This window comes from Nilaparvata lugens, chromosome 4 (genome assembly GCF_014356525.2).
Source record: "Nilaparvata lugens isolate BPH chromosome 4, ASM1435652v1, whole genome shotgun sequence".
NCBI classification, from domain to species: Eukaryota; Metazoa; Arthropoda; class Insecta; order Hemiptera; family Delphacidae; genus Nilaparvata; species Nilaparvata lugens.
In genome coordinates, this window is record NC_052507.1 from 21,846,079 (window position 1) to 21,868,732 (window position 22,654).

At 32.3% G+C, this 22,654-nt stretch overlaps 1 protein-coding gene across 1 annotated transcript in view; it reads left to right on the forward strand.

Moving 5' to 3' along the window:
- Nucleotides 1-22,654, forward strand: part of LOC111046355 (hypoxia-inducible factor 1-alpha) — a 108,447-nt gene that overhangs the window by 11,414 nt on the left and 74,379 nt on the right. Inside the window, exons 2-3 of the mRNA XM_039426951.1 lie at nucleotides 17,850-18,040; nucleotides 22,501-22,643. Of these exons, the coding sequence (XP_039282885.1) occupies nucleotides 17,850-18,040; nucleotides 22,501-22,643 (334 nt within the window). The remainder of the gene's footprint in view (nucleotides 1-17,849; nucleotides 18,041-22,500; nucleotides 22,644-22,654) is intronic.

A 22,654-nucleotide genomic window follows, 5' to 3' on the forward strand; every position in this document is an offset into this window, starting at 1 on the left:
TCAATTCATCGACTTCAGCTGCTGGCATGTCTCCTATCATAACCGCTTTCCCGTGGTGGTGATGCTGCTTCTGCTGCTGCTATTCAGTCTGACAGTCGACTAAGTAAGTCTGACAAAGTAAGTCTGACAACTAGATATAATGGTCGTCGATTCTGAAATGCAGCTGGGTCTGAATTATTCTAGGTCTCGTACATGGAGATACAGTATCACTGCATAGGTTTCTATGCATCGATTATACATGTTGTATTAAATTATCATTATTAAGGGTTTCTGCGGGGTGATTGTTGATGAATTTAAAAATTAGATGGATTAGATTAGGAGCGAAAGGTCTTGATTTATTGATTGACTGGGAGTAACACAACAAATTCAAGCAACTCACGTAGAGCTTTCTCGGGTGATGTAACTCTCTCGATATTGAATAAATTGACGATTGTAGTGGGGAATTCTTGATAGATCTGTTTCTTTTTGTTTTTATAATATATTTTATATATTTAATCATTTCAAGCTCTTCAAGTCAGGAAATAATTCCAGAACTGATGAATGTTGAATGAAACACATAACCCAATAAGTTGAAACATAAGTACGGAATCCAATATCGATTCAAGAATACGAGTTCAAGCTGAAACCTAGTGTACAAGTAAATCGAGAGTCTGCAAAGAAATTCATGAATTTATGCTTGATAATTTATTGACTTCAATTTTGATACTGGCAAGATGTTTTCCGAATTACATCACTCGTTGAATATTTTCGTTGGATTCTGTATCAGTTCAGGCTATGTTTCAAGATCATCGAACTCAAATTTTTAAGCAAAGAATTTTGATTTCTATTTGTAATTTAATACAAATCACTTGTTTGCATTTTAATGCTTGTACTCTGATCTTCAATGTACCACACATTGTAAAATGTCGAAAGTAATGAAGAGTAGATCATAGATATTTTTTAAGCTCAAAGATAATTTGAAATTTTGTTGCTGTATCAAATTAATACAAATTTATTTCATCCTCTTAAAAAAATACAAATATATCCAATTCTGGACTCGGCAATATTTTGACATTTTTTTGAAAGGCGGCTTCGTATTTTGAACACTGTCTTGTCTTTTTGTCTCACATTCGCTGTATTATTTCTGTAATCAGTGGGCCTATCGTGTTCTGTAGTTATCTTCTCTTCCCTGACAGTATTCCATGTCATTCACTTGTCTTGCCATCACTATGATTTTTTTCTTAGCTGTTTATTTAACAACAATGACAAAACAACTAAATCATAAAATGATTGGAAACGAAAAAAACAGGCTTATAGCCCTTACTATTCCATTCCCGAATTTTGATTGCATATTAGTCCAAAAGAGGTTATGATTCTTCAGAAATTTTAAACACAAACATTTCGATCCCAAAATAATCACATAAGATTTTGAATTTAGAATGGTAATATAGGAAATTAACTAAAACAATCCACTCATTTTACTAAATAATTTCAAATAATATGCTGTAATCTAAAGATCATGAGATGCAGTCGTGGAAGTGTACCTATAATTAGAACTCCATGGATAAAGTTGTACTTTGATCACGATTTGAGATAGGCTATGATTTGATATAAGTTTAGTTGATATAAATTAAAGTAAGCCAAAAGAGTCAAAAGCCAAACTGGATTATTTGCACATTGTACCTACTCATAAGCAAATATTGTTGCTTATATAAAACAAATCTAATCACCTGTATCAATTATTGTGAAACATCAGCAGAAAAAAATGTGTTACTCAGGTATTTGTAGAGGAAGATACTGCCAAATTTGTTGACCTATGTTGGGATAATATGATATTTAAATTTCTCATAAAATTAATGTATTATTTTTAAATGGCACGGAATAATCATATATGTAATTAATACTTATTGTCTCTCTATCTGTACTTGCCTCTCATAACTTACTGTGAAAATGTAATTTAAAGTGCTCCAATATTAGTCTATTAGACAAACTTCCAACGGTATTCGTTAAAACGGTTAATAAATAATAATTTTATTCACTTTTAATAAATATTAATTTGTTCGAAATGATAATCTAATGGAAGATTGATGTACCACAGACATGTAGTCCAGTCAATACAGACATAAAAAAGGGTGTGTGTTTGCAATTTATATTGTATTTCTGATTCTTTAATATATTATTTGGATAAATTACATGAGAGAAGTCCAGAATCAATTTCTTCATTCAAAATTTCCTTGTGCTAGATACAGAGTGGCCCAAAAACCTCGTATTTTAGGTTCATTTCCCAGTTTTTAGCTATTTCTGCCAAATCCAGTTATCGGACAGAAAAATTGGCTCTCGCCTTGTTTAGATTATAAAATTCTGAATAAAATGAGATCATTCGGAACTCCTCCAATGAGTACTGAATTATGATTTTTCAAAAATGAGTAAAATTCAAAGAAAAAATCAATTCTGAAGAATTTTAGTTTTTGATCAACAATATCTTCCTATTGTTACCATTTAGATGTATGATTGAAAATCCCTCTGGGCGTATTTTTGTGTTCTACAATCTGAGATCAGATAGAGCGCTCTATCTCATATAGATTTCCAGGTACACCTGACAACAATACTCCTTGTATTGTGAAAAACACCAAATTTTTAGCTTCAACCATCAACAACTACATTGTCCTCACATTGATATTTCTTTCTTTCGCACAATGACATAAGTTCATGAGATCAGGTTCTATGAGAATCACCCGTTAGATGCACTTCATTTCAGTATGTCCTAGTGGAGAGACGCGCATAAGGACACTTCAAGGATCAAAATTTCAAACACTTATAACTTTTGACACAATGCTCAGATTTCATCGTACTACTCATTCTTCTCGGCTAGTCAAATTCGGTCGAAAAATGGAAAATTTATTGTTGAGTGTACTCAATCCCATATTCCAATACCCAAAAATGGCCAATGTAGGCGAGCAAAGCGAGATAATCGCTATTTCTGGACGATCCAGTCGGGGGGGTCCAGGGGGCGGAGCCCCCTAGCTAGACAGATAAGGTGAGCGAAGAGAGCCTGTCGGCTAGTTGAATATAAAGTACTCTATCTAATTTAATTTTTTAACTGGCAGAAATTATGTGAGTCATATTAAAATCACTCCACTTATATGTGCTACTTTTGTTCAAATTAATAAAAACAATATAAAAACTTGTAGTACCCTTTTTATTAAAAATTTTAAAATATTTTAACGACTAGTTTCGACCATAGGTCATCTCAAGTTGAAAATATTTTAAAGTTTTTAATAAAAAGGGTACTACAAGTTTTTATATTGTTTTTATTAATTTGAGTCATATTAAGTATCCTATACCCACCAATCACCCACGCACTAGCCTTTGGCTCATGTGCGCATCATCCTCGAATCAAATTTTGGTTTATTCTTGATTATTTTGAAGTATTTTTAAACTAGTTATTTGGTTTCATGAATACAAGTGAGTTCTTTATTGAGTCTGAAGATTTCTATTCTATCATAATATTTTTGCCAGGGCTTCAAGATGCTCAGCTTATGAATTATGTATTGTAACAAAAATAATTCTATTGATTGTTACCGGAAAAGACGACCGCAGGCCTCTCCACTCCACACGTTCTAAGCACTGCGCTTATAAGTTGATGCTTCTTTAAGCTTGCTAGCAAGGTCGTGGTCGTACATTCCGTTCTACATTGAGGTATTATTGATTACAATACAGGTATATCCAGTGTGCTATTGATTCATACAGTTACTTACATGAAAACAATCGATCCGAAGATTTCAATTTCCCCATACACCTGCCCCATAACAATATATAGCCTAAAATGATATTGATCTTCAACAACTTTTAGAAATCTAAACAATTGGTTTCAATTGACATAGTCATTGGTTTCATAAATTATTGTTTGATCTGTAGATGAATAATTACCTATTTATTATTTATTTTGTAGAATATTGACAATTTATAAATATGTATTCATAATTTTTTAGTTTCAAATATTTTTACATTTTTAAAATTTGTGTAGGTCCTATATCTCATGTCTATCCTATATCTTCCTCTTTGAGGACCTCAAACGAAACTTCAAATGATGTTTACATATCCATAACATCAATAAAACATTTCTGACGTCGACGTCATTGTATTCAAACATTATTTCATAAAGGTCTTAATAATAAGGTTTGACGTCAAGTGTCATTTGAAGAAGAATTCTCTGTTGGAGAAGTACAAATAATCTACTTTCAACAATTTAATCTATTACAGACTAATAATATTCTATCTAAAGAATTTATATCTATTGTATTTACACTACTTAAACTTTGAAGAATCCGCTAGTATCGTTATTCATATTTAATTGTAACGATGAAGATTGAAGGGTAAATAATTCACTTGATAACCTCACAAATTACAGAGAACAGCAATCATTGTATTGATGTTCAATTCAATATAATAACTGGTTCTTTATGAATCAGGCCAAATATATATATTATTGTGCAGGTGTAGATGGAAGTATAGCCCAATTAATAGTATTTTCTTTTTTCTTTAGGGCTACTTTTAACATAAATAAAAATTAAATTACAGTATAATAATTTATAAGGGTACTTGGTTTAATATTTCTATTTATAATTAATAGTATTATGTCCTCTTTGAGTGAGCTATTGTCCTCTCAGTCAAAACGGTTTTTTGACCAGAGAGTATAGGAGTGCTTTCTATATTCTCTGCTTATGGCTCATGTTGAGGTAAGCGCTGTGTTAATTTATTGTTCTCCCGTTGAAACGGTATCAGCTCCAGACCAATAATCCGCTAAAATACAGCTATGCTCAATATTCCATCACGTTGGTTCGGAACCCTCCAAAAACTGTAGGTCGACTCATCTCTTACCAACTTTGATTTTGTTGCTGACTTTTCTAAATGCTTGAAAAATTCGACTACATCTGAATTAAGTTTCAATTCATTGATTCCTGCTTTCTCAAAGCATTCAAGATTCAATCATCGAGTTAGAGTATAATTAACAATAGTCTATATTATTGTTCATCACCATTATAAAGTGATAGAGTATTTAGTTCATAAAATTGTTTGAAAATTATGGGAATTTGACTTATTAACGGAAAACATTTGACTTGAAGAACTTGAATATCTTATTGAATTGTGAGGAGGAAGATAGCTTTTCCAGAATAATGGACCAGTAAAAGTAAAAACTGCTTCATAATTTGCAGCACTGCTACAGCTGTAATCCTATAGTGACCTTTACCTCGCCATTTATCATTGAGTTTTCACCTTTTCCTTTTCATGATTCAGGGTTGAAGTACGACGTGTTGTAGATTCTTTGTAGACTTATTTATTGAAATGAATTCTTTTATAATGAATTTATACAGTCTTTTTTCACTTATAGCGATATCTAGTCAATCATTTCGATTTTAGAAAACAAAATCAATAAATCAATGACTGGGATGAGAGCTGAACCAGTTCCACCATTTACACCAGTCTGGTCCATGCTTCTCATTCACATAATAAATTATTGGATAGTTTGGGAAACCGGCTTTTATTTGAAGTTATGCTTGACCTGAAGAATAGTATTCACTAGGACTAGAAAATAGGCGCTCTCCAAATAACGGTACAGCAATCCCTTGTTCTATGTTTATTTATAGAATCTTCATATTGGGCGATTGGGTTGCTGTCCTTTTTTATACCACCGCTGACAGTCTATGAGGAAGTTTGAAAAGTGGTGCCAGACAAATAACCAGGTAACAGAGTCTTGTTCCTGTGAAAACTAGTCCCGTGCCTGGGTGACTTGACATCCAGTTTTCTCTTATGAACACTTTAGAACATTAAACAGAACATAGATGTTACATAAGAAACGTTAAAAGTAGAAACATAATTGAAGCGCTTGGTTAAATGAGGAAATTGAACAACTGTTTTCAATCTATTTCACTCTTTTAATATCCACTTTTGGATGGGTTGTTAATAAGTGGAGAAAATCTATGAGTTGACCAGTCATCAAATCCTGGTAATCTATTATATTATGATAAATGGCTTATACACGTACGGCATAGGAAATTCACTAATGACGCATTATCACGTCTCAACTAACTTGAAATTCTCAATTTACCGAGGATGGTTGGCTGTAGGCCCATTCAAAATTCTTCAAGATTTCAGCAAGTCAAGTTTTGTGTTGGAACAAGACTTTGTCAAGTTTTCAATTGGATCGTTGCGGAGGGAGCACGGTTCGGTTACCTGCTAGTCTACAATAATATCTATTACCTAATATATCATAATCTACTAACATATTTTCAATAATCCAAATCCAGTATTGAATTACTCAATGTTACTCAATAATGCAGCAGATTACATGATTTGGATGGTAGGCCTATAAGCTTTTCAATTTTCCACGGCATCACCTATTATACATTAATATTAATTATTCTTTCCCAGATGTTTATCCACTACATTTTCCTGTTGCTAACAAGTTTCTTCTAAAGCCTGCAATAGAATTACCACAAGCGTTCCCACCTCTTTGACTTAAATAGGCTTTGTACATAGATTATGATAAGGCATTGTAGATATCCAGCATAGATCTCAGAGGTACATCTATTATAAAGTATAATGCATATGTGGCATAATGTTTGAATTTTCACCTTTGGGTTATTGACCCTTCCAAATCACGTTGTCAAAACGTAAAACTAAACTGCTAAGCATTCTGTTGTTGAAGGATTGTGACAATTTCCTCATAGTCCAGTGATTTGGTGGTTTTGTGTTTTTAAATGCTACCTCATATTTTTAATTGGGATATTTAAGTGAGAATTTTAGGCTCCTCCCAACCTCTTAAAGGTCCCTTCGTTAGTAAGGGTAAGGGATCACGACATGAGAAAAAAGTTTTTCTAAGAGGTAGGGATGAAGGTTTATTCCGCATCAGTTTAGTAGACTCGTAATAGATGAGAAATTTCTTTTCAATAATATTATTGACTTTTTCTATAATTAGTAATGTTTTGATTCACTATTTTTATACAGTTTTTGTGCTTATCACGTTATTCTGAGCATGCTCGCATGCTCATTACGTTTCTTCTTATCCCATATGACCCTCTTTCGTTCTGAGATTGTGAAAAGAGAACGAATGATAAATTTTTGTTGAATTATTCATCTCTTTAATTCGATGTAGTTAGCTGTTTAGAGTTTATGCTGCAACTCATCTCTGGTAACTGTTTCAAGCTGTATAGTAGGCCTATGTGATGAATATTCACAATCAGTTTTCGAATTACTGAACTACAAGACCCATTCTATGTAAAACATTGCGCCCTTGAATTGTTTTTTTTTTCAAATGTTCAATGATCTCTTCCCGATTGTGCATACTTGAGTGTATATTCTTCTTCATTATAGTTTGTACTAAGGTTTTGAAATAAACGTTTAAAGCAGTTCTGATATCTTCGTTCCATCCTTTGAGGAATACTATAATAATAATTCAATCCAATTTATTTTTACACAAACATACAAGTTTGATACAGAGATTAACAAAAAGAATACATGCAAACAACAACAACAATACACGCTAAAGCAAAATAAAATGAAAGTGGTGCAAAAAAGGGTAATAATTTGATATCAATAATATTTCCCTTGAAATTTTTTCTAGGTTATGGAAAATGAAATTAATTCATTGTCATTCAACATAATAATTATTATTTTATAACAATAACAAGTATAATGACAGAATGTAGCCTGCTGTGCATCTATTGTTCATATTAGCTCCAGCTAAGAATGTGATAAAAACAATAAAGGTATTTTCATAACTTTTGTTAGACTCTCAGGGTTTCTTTACCCTTGCAGCTCCTCCCCTCTTTTAGTATGTCAAATCTTTCTCCCATAGTCTTGTGATTTATGGACTCGACTTCCTTTTTTCTTCAATTTCTTTGCTTTCCTCTGTTCCTCGGATGATGGATCCACTTTTCAATCCATCATGTAGCTTGATTATTCCTCGTGTAGGTGTACTGTGCTCCTACATTTTCATCTTGATAATCTTGTCTACGAAGGAACTGGTTTGAAACTGTGCTAGTGCCCCAAAACAGTACTTGATAAAGTATGCTTTCAGTAATTGGAACAGCAGGCTTGTTATACTGTTACTCGATTGAAGAAGGTACACCGATTTGATAATGTGACCTTTATCACCGACCTTGACCTATCTTCCGGTGGAAATGTATGTACAATATACAGAGGTTGAGGCTCTTGTACTTCATAATATGTATGTCCTACTAGTTTAGTAACTACAGTAATTGAACCGTATTCTCAATATGTGTCTAAAAATCCTATTTATCATAATGAATCGGGTAGATTTTGTCCTCATTATTCACTAGTGCACTATCAATGAACTGAATTTTCTCCTCTTGAAACCTTTTCTCTCTTTTTTTCCTCCTTAATTTTACAGAGTCCTCTCTCTCAAATAATTCTTTCTCATTTTCACCATTGTATCTTCCATCTATTTTCGTAGCTATTTTTTAGATCGTGTGTTCATGATCACGGAATCTTACCACTTCTTATACTATTCTATATTTTACTTCTTACTATATAGATATTATTATATTGTTAGTTAATTTTGTAATGGACGTATATTTTCCACACATTGTAACACTTTATTCAAATACGAGTAGAATAGGTTATGTTATTAGTTTTTTATGATTTAACAGAATCAATATCAAATTAACATCATTTTTCAATTTATGAGCACACTTCAATAGCATACAGACCATGAATCAAGCTGCAATGAAGAGATTAAAGTAGTATACTTCTTTCAGAATTCAGCGTTTGATATCTTCCGTGATTCTTTCGAGCTACTCAATATAGGCTAATATATGCTTTTTTCATTTGAGGCTGGTCCGAAACCTTGAGTACCTTAGTTGGAACCTTAGTTACCGGTACCTTAGGTAAACTTTTGTTGCACATTTTTGTCGACATTTTCAACTAGAGTGTTTTTGGTAAACACTTTACTGCAGTTCATTCAACAGACATGGAATCATGACAGTCTGTTGATCATTTGTAATGGGTTTCAGACCAAGTAGAGTGTTCTACTCTCTCCTCGTCACTTCTAGACTGGCAATCAAGGAAGCCTGTCCACACTAACAATAAATGGCTGCCGGTATAGATACCAGTTTGACGTTATATCCAATGTAATAATTATAGCTGCAGGTATCAGTCAGTTGTTAGATTGTTACTCGATTGAAGAAGGTACACCGATTTGGTAATGTGACCTTTATCACCGACCTTGACCTATCTTCCGGTGGAAATGTATGTACAATATACAGAGGTTGAGGCTCTTGTACTTCATAATATGTATGTCCTACTAGTTTAGTAACTACAGTAACTGAAGAACTATTAGAACTGTATTCTCAATATGTGTCTAAAAATCCTATTTATCATAATGAATCGGGTAGATTTTGTCCTCATTATTCACTAGTGCACTATCAATGAACTGAATTTTCTCCTCTTGAAACCTTTTCTCTCTTTTTTTCCTCCTTAATTTTACAGAGTCCTCTCTCTCAAATAATTCTTTCTCATTTTCACCATTGTATCTTCCATCTATTTTCGTAGCTATTTTTTAGATCGTGTGTTCATGATCACGGAATCTTACCACTTCTTATACTATTCTATATTTTACTTCTTATACTATATAGATATTATTATATTGTTAGTTAATTTTGTAATGGACGTATATTTTCCACACATTGTAACACTTTATTTAATTACGAGTAGAATAGGTTATGTTATTAGTTTTTTTATGATTTAACAGAATCAATATCAAATTAACATCATTTTTCAATTTATGAGCACACTTCAATAGCATACAGACCATGAATCAAGCTGCAATGAAGAGATTATAGTATACTTCTTTCAGAATTCAGCGTTTGATATCTTCCGTGATTCTTTCGAGCTACTCAATATAGGCTATTATATGCTTTTTTCATTTGAGGCTGGTCCGAAACCTTGAGTACCTTAGTTGGAACCTTAGTTACCGGCACCTTAGGTAAACTTTTGTTGCACATTTTTGTCGACATTTTCAACTAGAGTGTTTTTGGTAAACACTTTACTGCAGTTCATTCAACAGACATGGAATCATGACAGTCTGTTGATCATTTGTAATGGGTTTCAGACAAAGCAGAGTGTTCTACTCTCTCCTCGTCAGTTCTAGACTGGCAATCAAGGAAGCCTGTCCACACTAACAATAAATGGCTGCCGGTATAGATACCAGTTTGACGTTATATCCAATGTAATAATTATATAGCTGCAGGTATCAGTCAGTTGTTAGCTCGTCTGTTATTGGTCGAAACTGTGTGGTCTGAGCTTTCCCCTCTTCAACACTGCTTTAAAACAACTCTGATGTGGTGCGTGTGCTCGCGTGTGTGGGTGTCTTGTAATCTTGTTGTGATGCTACTGTAATCCATAGTCAATGATTGCACGATTGAAGTATTCGTCAAGGTAGAATAATAACTCAATTTGTAAATGTTACTTGGACTAGATGCTAGTTATTTGTTGATTTAGAATATTGACAGTTATAATAATTATACTGAATATTAACTGTCTACGGTGAAATTCTGTTGAAGCTATTACAAGAATAGTACAGTAATAGCAAGCCAATATGCATTAGATATACTGGTAGGGAAAAATTAATAGAAGAGGGGAAAATGGGTAAGCTTTATATGGAAGGATGAGAAACGTTTGGAGAAGTATGGTTGAAAGGATGATGGTCAACTAGAAAATTAGATGGATTTTCGATTGAATTTGAAAAAAAATCGAGATATTTGCAGACGACCTGTTTTTCGTGTGATCTGAATATTTCGAATTTATGTAAATGCCTCAAAATTTCATAGCGAGAGGAATAAAAAGTATGGTGATACAAATCCAAATAGACATAAATGCTTCAATGCTTTGAAGTTTCTTCTTAACGTGTAAAAATCCATGTTATTCATATGAGTTTATTGAAGTTTCTGATCTACATTTCTAGTATAGCGTTTATGAAGTTTAGATTTGATGTTCTTGAACAAATATATTGCTAGAAATGAATTGGAAAGAATATCTTCTGTTGGTAGTCAAAAATGAGTATCCGAGTTTGGTCTGATATTTCACACAAGCCCAATGTTTTTGTGCCAATCAACATTTTTGGTTGCTTCAATTTGATTTGTCTTTTGTTGTCTGTAATAGTTTTTATTTAATGAAGCAGAATTAGTGTGCTGTAAGAGATAAATGACCTAACGATACACCCGCAATAAAAATCACGGTTAATTAATTTGATAATCATTTGGAAAAATGAACGTACACTGCTTTGATAGTGTGTGAAAATGACCGTACAATGATAGTACATTGATACTTGTGAAAAGATGGTAATTTATATCTCGTTTATTGTATTATACAGGGTGTCCCACCAAGGTTGCAACAGCCGTTGACCATAGATTCTACTCGACATTTCTGACAAAAAATTTCCAGTAAACTTTTTTCCTATCAAAGTTTTTGAGATATATAGATTTTTCGATATTTTCAGAATATGCCTACTTCTGGTCATTAAATACTCAATAACTCGAAAACTACTGGTCGAATTTCAATTTCAAGGGTATTGTTGGAAAGAGAAAAACATTTCAAACAAGATTAATGTGATTCTATTTGTTGTAAGATATTTTGTAGTTTTTTATTAGGGCTTAAACTTGAAAAAATGCTATTCTCCAAATTCAAAGTGAAATTATTTCAGTTTTTTCTCGGGTTTTCTCCGGGTGATTATAGTGGTTTCAATATTTCAAAAACTTCTCCATTTCATAAGCTTTCGAATGAGTATAAATTCGAAAAGGTAAGTTCCATGATAAAGTGTTCAAAACTGCTTATATCTGGAATGAACATCTTCAAAATGAGGAAATTCACAGTCTCATTCATTCATTCATTCTCACAAACATTCTCATCAAGTGGTGATCCTAGGGTGAAATCACCTGATTTCTCTCTGACAATATTCACAAGTTTTAATCAATATTTTAACATTCTACAATGATATGACTTTTTCAATAACTTGCATTATTTCCTGTACCATAAATCCTGAATAAAATAACAAGAAGTGTATGTTTCAGCCTATTTTCAGTATAGTTTTCAGTGTGCTTTCCAGTTAATTGGCATGATATGTATCAACTTTGGCAAGTAGAGAAGTGTTCGTGTTCATTATCATGAAATTTACCTTCATTGAGTACTTGAACATATTATTGGTGTATGGAGAGTGTGGATGCAATTCAAGAGAGGTAGAGAGAGTATACAGGAGACGTTTTCCTGACCGAAAACACCCATCTCATAACACGTTTTCAAGATTGACAGGTGTCAAGATGGTAAGGATCTAGGATCAGTTTCAAGGTACGAGAGGCCCGTCTTAATTTCTGAAGCTTTTGAGAATCTTATTCTAAAGTATTTCGATCAGAATCCTCGATCGAGCATCTGGCGGGCCGCTGGGATGTTGGATGTTTCAAGAATGATAGTTCAAAGAATATTGAAGAACAATAACTTTCGACCATTTCATGATACCCCAGTTCAAGAGTTGAATGAACTTGATACTGTTTCAAGGATGCAGTTTTGCCGTTGGATATTAGCACAAGATTGTATTTCAAACATTATTATGGACAGATCACAGATAAAAGTACGTTCACAAGAAGTGGTTCTGTAAATTTCCACAATAACTTTTCCACATAGATGGACCTTTCATTTTCCCTGCAACAATAAATGGTGAATTTTTATGGACTTTCTGGTCAATGAGCTTCACGAATTGATGGAAGACGTGCCTCTCAATTTGAGGTAGAATATGTGGCTCCAGTTGGATGGCTGCCTCCCTCATTATGCTAGAAACGTCCGTGGGTGGCTTGATAACAATTATGCTGGGCAGTGGATTGGCTGAGGTGGTGAACCCGTAAGTTGGCCACCACGGTCACCTGATCTTACTTCAATAGACTTCTACTTTTGGGGGGTTGTGGAAAGTAAAGTTTACAGAGAACCTGTAGAGACCAGGGAGGAACTGATTCTCAGAATTCGATCGACGTTTAAAGTAATGAAGAGACGGCCCAACGAAGTGAGGCGGGCAACTCGAAGCTTGATGAACGGCAGAAGAAGTTGCACAAAGAGAAATGGAGGCTATTTTGAATTCCTGTAAGAAGTGAGCATGACATGTAACTTATTTATCATCTGCATGATTACCATCAGTTTTTTTCAATTGTCATTCATCTACTTTGAATTATTCTATGAATAAATTTTGCTGGATCTTGTAAAAGTGCATGATTAATATTTTATATAGGATTTAGGCTATATGCTACAGAAAATAATGCAGTAATCAGGTGATTTCACCCTTAGAGAAATAATGCAATTTATTAAAAAGTCATAAATCATTGTAGAATGTTAAAATATTGATTGAAACCTGTGAATATTGTCAGAGATAAATCAGGTGATTTCACCCTAGGATCATCACTTGATGCATGCTGTTTGTGAATTTCCTCATTTTGAAGGTGTTCATTCCAGATATTAGCAGTTTTGAACACTTTATCATGGAACTTACCTTTTCGAATTTATACTCATTCGAAAGCTTATGAAATAAGTTTTTGAAATATTGAAACCACTATAATCACCCGGAGAAAAAATGGTTTGATATTCCACTTCGAATTTGGAGAATAACATTTTTTCAAGTTAAAGCCCTAATAAAAAAACCACAAAATATCTTACAACAAATAAAATTACATTAATCTTGTTTGAAATGTTTTTCTCTTCCCAACAACACCCGTAAAATTGAAATTCGACCAGTAGTTTTCGAGTTATTGAGTATTTAATGGCCAGAAGTAGGCATATTCTGAAAATACGAAAAATCTATATATCTCGAAAACTTCGATAGGAAAAAGTTTACTGAACATTTTTTGTCAGAAATGTCGAGTAGAATCTATGGTTAACGGCTGTTACAACCTTGTTACAACAATTTTATAATTGTTTGGACAAATTTTTATTTGATTTGATGAAACTTTATTGATTTTTTTTTATCACAAATAGGTATTTCAAATGAAATGAAAGTTTCAACTCAGAAATAAAATGTCTTATGGGAAACCATGACATTTCCAGAAAGGTGAATTCATCTCTATTTGATGAGATCTATTCGAAATATTTTTAAATCATTAAAATATTTGGAAATTAATATTTTTCTATCCAAAAATAATGATGAAAAATATCAAGTGTCCAAGTACTACTTTTATCGTAGATCAATGACCTTATAACTTGAATTTAATTTGAAATAGTGACGTTTTCCTCAATATATGGTTCGTTAGCAGAACTAGAACTTGTAAGCAGGGAAATCTATAGAAAATAAGTTGAAAACAAGAATCTTGCTGGGAATTTTACTTCTGTATATTGACTTGTTCCCTTACCGAACTACTGTTATAGAAAATGGAGAAGCTCTAATTTTTACTTCTTTGAGATGCACTGACTTTCTACAGAGTGTGGAAAAAACTCAGGACCCCTTGAAGACTTGGATAAGAAATGGACTATTTATATGAGGGTTTTGTTTGAAACTCTTCATTGTCCGATTATGTTCCTTTATTTGATTGTTTAGAGTCTAGAATGTCTGTTGTGTTATTTCTATGAATTTGTCACGGTCTCCCATTAGATTGTACTACTTCAGTTTTGACAACTCTATTTTAAGAAATCGTTGTGTTTCACTGCTCTCGAAGACTTGGTAGACTTTGTTCTGTTTATCAGTTAACATGGAGTAATCTTAGCCCAATAGTACAATTGCTCATGTACCTCATTTCTGATAAATTCATGAAACTAATTCACCAAAGTGTATAAATTTTGAATTATCAAATCTTATAAACCGAATCAGAAGTTCAAGAATTTTAGAACTGAAGTAGGCCTAAAGTCTTTCAATAAAACAAAATTTGAGATTTGTTCAAATGGTAACTGATATGAAGTATGATTTTACATATATCTCCGACGGGAAGCCACTCTGTAGCTGTAGATTATTTTGTTTTTAAATTAGAAACATTTCATAGGAGCATTGCAAAAAATCGTAGAAGCTCAGGATAAGATTATGAAGATTTGCCGTTTCTTACGATCCTATTTTTTTTGTACTGAATTTAATCTACTTTCCACATTGTAGCAGTAAAATTTTGTAAATTTCCACTCTCCTCCAATTTTCTAAAATTCAATTCTATTCACTATAGTGGTTTTTTCATTTCAAATTAAATTTATAGTCTTGTGATTTGTTTAAAGGTTGAAATTACTGTGTTATTTCTCTTGCACTTTTATTGTAAAGGAAAGTTTTGATGCCTGTTGTTTTCATAATAATTTTATATTTGTAATAATATAAACAATATTGTTGCGACCGAAGAAAAACGTTTGCTAAGCTTATAGACTATCTATCTCAAATTTCAATTTTTATGAGCAAAAGAGTTATAGAACAATGTTTTATAGTTTCCATGGTAACACTATTGGTAGAAGAAATAATTTGCTATGCGCTCGTGGAATATCTTATTGTCACCGTGAACCTCGATGAATTCTTCAATTTGAATTGTCTTATCAACGAATAGAGTTATGTCACTGCTTCAATCCACTATACTTCAATCAAGAGCACTTCTGAATGAAAAGTTTCATTCTGATAAAAAGCCGATTTGAAAAAATAAAACGCTCAGAATAATGGATAGTAATTTTCTCAAATTATTCAAAAAACAGAAAAGTGTATTCAATTTATCAGGCATGGTAAAAAATTCATGGCCAAAAAATTATACATGGTCAAAACGGAAAAACTTAGCTTATTGGCTTTTGATTTAAAAAAAAAAAATAGTTGAAAATGTATTTTATTCATATATTTTTCCAAAAAATATTTTCATGATTAAGTTGTTAATGAATCTTTAAAGAACTGCTACTAAAAAATTGCTATCATTATCATCAGCAATATTAAAATGATCAATTTGGATAATGTACGATGGTGAGTCAATTATTATCCGCAATGTAACTTTGTTCTCGAAGTTTACTTTGACAATGTCTCTCCACCAAGAATTCCCCAACAATTTCAGAGAGTGCTTAGAAGTTTAAGTAGCAAACAGCCACGTTTCTTGAATACACGTTAGTACAATGTGGACGCTGCTCTTGAGTTGAAATCAGTGAATTTGTTTTATTTCTAGCGCTCCTTCTGATATTGATTCATAACTGTCACTACATATTGTCACTCTCCTCTCTCTTCTGCAAAGGCAATGCTTGTATCTTCTCGTTACTCTATCTTTATCAGTAACAACACATGCGCAGTTTAGGCCTATTCATTTCTAGGACAAGTTTATAAGTAGAATCTATCTATCTATCTCTGCTTATGACTAGAGGTCAGTCGCCTTTTCCCAGCCATCAATCTCTTTAGATATAAATATGTATTCTTCAAGAAAATAATACTGTTCAAAATACTACTTGTATTGTTTTCCTGATTTCTAAAAAATATAGCCCACATTTCTAGATGCATATATCTTTGAAGCTATTGCTTTTCTGGCTTCAAAATGCTTGAGTTTTGTCGTTAGAATCCAATTGGAATATTGATTAGCAGCTCTGAATGGTTCAACTTTTTTTTTATTTCATCCAATCCGCCCGAAGTCGATAAGTTGGTATTCGACTGATTTATAGTTATTGTATGCTTATAAGAATTCCAAATCAAATTCTGGTTCAAGTTCCACAGACAAATTTGGACTATTTACTACTGCATTTTCATGTTGACACTGTTACGGTTGGAAATAGCTAGTACAGTAGAGTATAAGGATATCCTTAGTCACTTTAGTTAGTTTATAAGAGACATCGAATTGATAACATTGAACATGAATTGAGAATAATTTTCCTAATCTGTATTGATGATTCTATTTTATCAATTTGTATGTTATCCGTCACAGTAAATATTAAACTGGATATCACAATGCTGTTATGATTTCATGCTTTCGTTTAATATTATTAAACTGAATATTACTATCCTGTAATGATTTCATGCTTCTATTTGACTCATATCCAGTAACTCATAGGGTTCATGCTCTTATCTTACTATCAAGTCCATTGTTTTCTTTTAATATATCCAACATAAGTTATTATATTAGGATATATATTTAGGAATCAATATTTTACTTATTGGATAGAACGAATATAGTACCATTTCTATATCATAAAACACCATTTACTTCTTTAAAATAACAATACTCATTATTTACTGTTTGCACGTGACGATTGGATTACCATCAGAAATAGATTTTCATGATTCTAAGAAGTTATACCGTTGATTTTTAAAAACTAATAGGCTAGATGTTTTGTGATATAAAAATGATTCCACTGTATATTAGTTTTATTCTATTACTAATATGAGGAATATGTCTGCTGTTATATTTCTCAGCAGTAATGATTTTTTCAACTTGACATTCTGAATTCGGCATTTTATTATTCATCTTTTGTTTCAAACCAAGATTTCTACCGGTACAATATTTTATATGATTAAGATAAAAATTGATATAGTGAAACTCATTCTTACAATCAAGATGGTTCCAAACCTTGTTGTAGGACTTTAAAATGGCTAGAATTGAATAGTGGTTAATTTTTCACATTTTAATGGTTTTTCGAATAAAGTGTGTAGTATCTTTCCCCAAAAGGGTAAGAATCATATTATAACTATTATCATGGATATATAATTTTTTTATAGTCATCAAATATTTCAGTCTGGTAGGTAATTTCAGTATATTTCAGTAAGGAATCAAATCTTTAATAAAAGTTGGTCAAGTATCTTTGATCTGATTATACATGTGGCTGTGTAATGGGGCCTTTATTACGCCGAATACTGTGATTTATTTTGATAATGAAGTTTTGTGTGGTGTGTTTAGGAACTCGGAGCGGCGCAAAGAGCGGTCACGAGACGCGGCGAGATGTCGACGCAGCCGCGAAACGGAGATCTTCACAGACCTGGCGCACGCCCTTCCCCTCCTCCCCACCACCAATGCCTCCCACCTCGACAAGGCGTCCATCATGCGCCTGGCCATCGCCTATCTGCGCGTAAGATCCATCATCAAACACAGTAAGTAGCTTAGCTCACATCTGCAACAACAAATTAAAAAGCTGATCAATTTAATAAATCAATAAGCAATAGAAAAATAATTTCTTAAAATGTATGAATTTATAAATACTTTCTTTTATTTATAAAATAGTATTATAGTACCCTTTGAGATTAATAAAATAATAAAACAAGAATAAAAATTGTAACCTGACGATGATGTGATCACCGAAACTAGTTGTTACAATTTGTATTCTTGTTTTATTAATTTCAAAGGGTACTATAATTCTATTTTATAAATAAAGAAAAATAATTGTTCATTAATTCTTTTTTCAACTTGTTACAGGTTGAAAACATCTAGTTCCCACCCCTACCCCTGTGCTAAGATTTTTTCATATTGGCCCTCCCTATTCATTTTATTCACTGCCAATTTTCTCATTATTAGCACACAATTACTAAAATTAACTCAATTTTTCTAGGCAACGTAGGCTATAATCCAAAGAAAGGGTAGAGAATATGGTAGAAACACAATATTTGACTTTACAGCTCTGCTTTGAATAGATAATATCAAATGAATATAATATAAGTACCCACCCCTGTCCTAAGGAGGTTGAGGTGTTTCCCACCCCATACATTTTCGTTCTTGTCGACTTTCTCATTTATTAACCCAAAAATACACATACAGTACAAGTAAACAGGATGTCCCACGAAGCACGAACCACGGTCCAACAAGCCGAAGACCATAGATTTTACATGAATTTTGCAACAAATAATGTCCAGTAAAATTTCTTCTATCGACCTTAGGTTTCGAGATATATCGATTACTAGAAATCTATAAGTCAAAATCTGACTCTAAGGATATGATAGGAAAGAAGAAAATATTTACAATAAGATTCATATAAATTGTTCTTTTGTTAGCCGTTTTTGAAGTTTTCATGAGCGTTTAAGCTGTTTGAAATTTGGCTTTGAACTCGACTAATGTACTTTTTTCAACTTTGAGAAACGTCAAAGAGGGGAACAAATTATATGAATCTTATTAAAATTTGCTCCCTCTTTTCAACCATATCCCTAGAATTAGATTTTGATTGATAGTTTTCTAGTTATTAACGGTTTTTTTTAAATATTGAAAAATCCATATATCTCGAAAACTAAGGTCGATATAAGAAAATTTTACTGAACATTTTTTGTTGCGAATTTCGTGTAGAATCTATGTTTTCAGGCTGTTACATCTTTCGTTTGACACTCTGAATACACCAGTACAACTGTAACCATCTTCACTGTTAGTAATAGATTATTTTTAGTGTTTTTAAAACACTAGAATATTGCCGACTATCACATTTCTTCTGCAATTTTATTTTCTATGATAAGCTCATTATTTTCATGTTTGATGATGGACAGACATTATGTCCCCAAGTGTTCCTCAACGTGAATTTTTGATGTACGTATGAAATTAGGCCGTTTTAAAACGTATTAAAAATAGTGTTCATTTATTGACTCTGAAATAATTTGTTCTGTACAATTTCAGTCTTCAGTGTGAATAAAAACACTATTTGAGTAAAATGCTCTGCGGCCATTACTGTGGCAATATTGTAGTGGAACACTCACCACAAAATCTCATATGTTTGAATATCATTGCTACTTTTGAGGCACTAAAAAAAACGAATGAAAAATTAAATTAGTAAACCGAATAAACACAGTGGTCCTTTCTCCCATAGAACAGTTGGTAGGGGTGAGAAATTATTATGATATGTCAACTTTCCAACCAGTCTGTGCTCCAAACACTCCCCTCTTTACCTTTTTTGAGAATTCGTTGCCTGGACCTGGACTAATGATTTTTTTAACTTATAATAATGTTTTTACAGTACAGGCATAAGGTAAAAATTGAGCAATTGATAACTTTCCAATCAGAAGTTCAAGCTGAGTTCAACAACTCAACCTGAATCATTGAAAATTTATAAACATTTCAATAAATGCAATACCTATTTCTTTACATTCGAGTTCAACTAAATTCATTACTGATCCAGACCAAACCTATGTACTCCTCTCAAGTTGCATTCTTTACCCACTCATTCTACAGATAATAATCCACAGTATATTAATCATTCTACATTTTCCTTATAATCAGAAGTCTATTTTTGAGCTCTGTTTAGTTTCATCTTTTGGATCCATTGTATTTGAAAACTTTTTAAGACAGTAGAATTACATTGCTTTACCGCTGTTGAACTGTTCAGTAATCCACTGCATAGTTCTGCATGGAATGCAGTTACTCAACCAGTTCTATTGCACTGCAAAATATATTAAATGGCATTTCAGAGTATTATCAGTTCCACGTTCCTCATTGACCTTCCATCAAGATGTTAAACTTGAAAGTGAAATGATCAATCTTGTAAATAAAATTCTGGAACTGTATCTTAGTAATTGGCCTTCTAAAAAAACTCCACGCTTACATTTAGTATTATTGCACTTATTACACTATTATTTAGTATTATTACACTTCTGTATTACCTTCTAAAAAATGAATAAACGGTATATTTATATAAATAATAAAAAAAACTTATAAGATGATAAACTATATCATACTATCATATCATACAATTTTTTATAATGTCTTCCATAAACATATATTTTTGAAATGAAGTATTTTTCAAGTACAAAACAATCATTAGATATTTAGACAAAATTTTCATAATAAATTCATTTGACCATCACTTCCATGACTAATATAATTTATTATAACATTCAAGAACGTCCTGTCTTCTGTGTGATAATTTGTTCTGTTCTCTTACATAAATTACCTAAATATAATACTGATGATCGAAGATTGGCTCTATATTCCTGATGTAAATAAAATGCTGGAACTGTATCATAGTAATTGGCCTTCTGGACAACTCCATGCTTTAATATTACACTTCTGTATTACCTTCTAAAAATGAATAAATGGTATCTTTATATAAATAATAAAAAATCTTTTAAGATGATTAACTATCTCCTACTATCATATCATACAATTTTTACTCTTGGTTTGGAAAATGATAAGCAATGTACTTAATTACATTCGATGTCTCGCTTTTCGGAATTCTTTCAGATTGAATGAAATTAGAAAGTAGCAACAAACTACTGAACATCTCCATAGGAACCTCTATTACTGTATTATAAAGTTGTATCACTAAACTATTCCTTACGTAATAGAGAGCATCACTTTCCTCTGATCTACCTTAGCTCTATAATAAGTTTTCAAGAACCAAGTTATTCGTCTCGGAGCTCTTGGAATCGTGTGCAGGAGATGGAACATCATCTGCTTTTCATTAGCATTATATTCACTGTAGCGATAGCTGAGCATTTCTTCACTTTGCCTCATAGTTAAATATTGCTCTGAAATTCTCTATCAACCATGCCAATACACGATGTACTCGTATCAATTGAAATATAATCATTCCATGACTCAAATTATTTTTAAAAGCTTATAATAAGATAGGGCAACTTTAGAAAGAATGCAATTAATTTAATTATTATACCTATGGATCCTTTTGTTCTCCCCTTGCTCATGAATTCCATGAATAACTTCTCACAAGTTATCGCACGATAGAATAAAAAGTATACATTTATTTTTTGTCCATTTAAATGTTATTTATACAAGTATCTTGTGAACTGATCTAATTGACATCACATGCGTTGAAAGGTCAAGAATTTGTAATTAAATTTCAGTGAACAAACACGAATTCGATCAAGTTATTGATTGTTCAAACATTGGCTAACAATTGCTATTGAATTTTAATGTCTTTAAAGTCGTCGGTAACAGAAAAAAATTCAACGTAATATTAATAGCAATGAAGCATTGCGAAAAATTATTTCTTATTTCAATGATCAGGATCAAATAAAAAAAACCTTACGGTATAGCGCCCTTCTCCAGAAATAACAAATCATGAGTGCCTGTAGTGTTCATATCATAATTGCGTGTACTTGAATTGGTTATTGTAGCTTTAGGTACTGAAATCCTCATACTTGAGGGTACAGTGTGCTACCCACATTGGAACAGTAAATGAGTAAACTAAAATTAAAGAATGTGTCTACTTTTTGCTCTAACTGTAAGAGTAGAAATCCAATGATTTGGGTTAAATTTTGACTCACAGTTCAAAGGACTACTACAGCAGTTCTAGAATATAAATTATTATTTCCAAGTGAGAAACTATTTCATTAGTGCATGCCTGAGGCTGTTGAAAACTAATCTTACGTCATCAGACTTCTAGTTTCGTAGAATATCCTAGTTTTATTCTTGTTAGTTACTGGAACAATAATATAATAATAATGCTTATCATAAAATTAAAATCTTCAAAATATTTTTCCATATCAGAAATATTGATCAAATTTTTTTCATTTTACTAAATAAACTTATCAACATTTTGTTATCTTGAAAGTTGATGAAAATATTTTCTTGCGATGTTTGATTTAATACTATTTCGGATTGAAAGTTTTCAATTTCTCAGTTCCAGAAGAAGTTTCAAAAGAAGAAGGCGATCCAGAATCGTTATACCTGAAAGCTCTGGATGGTTTCTTGCTGGTCGTTTCTTCAGAGGGAGACATCGTGTTCTTATCAGAGAATGTTACCAATTATCTAGGATTGACTCAGGTGAGACTATT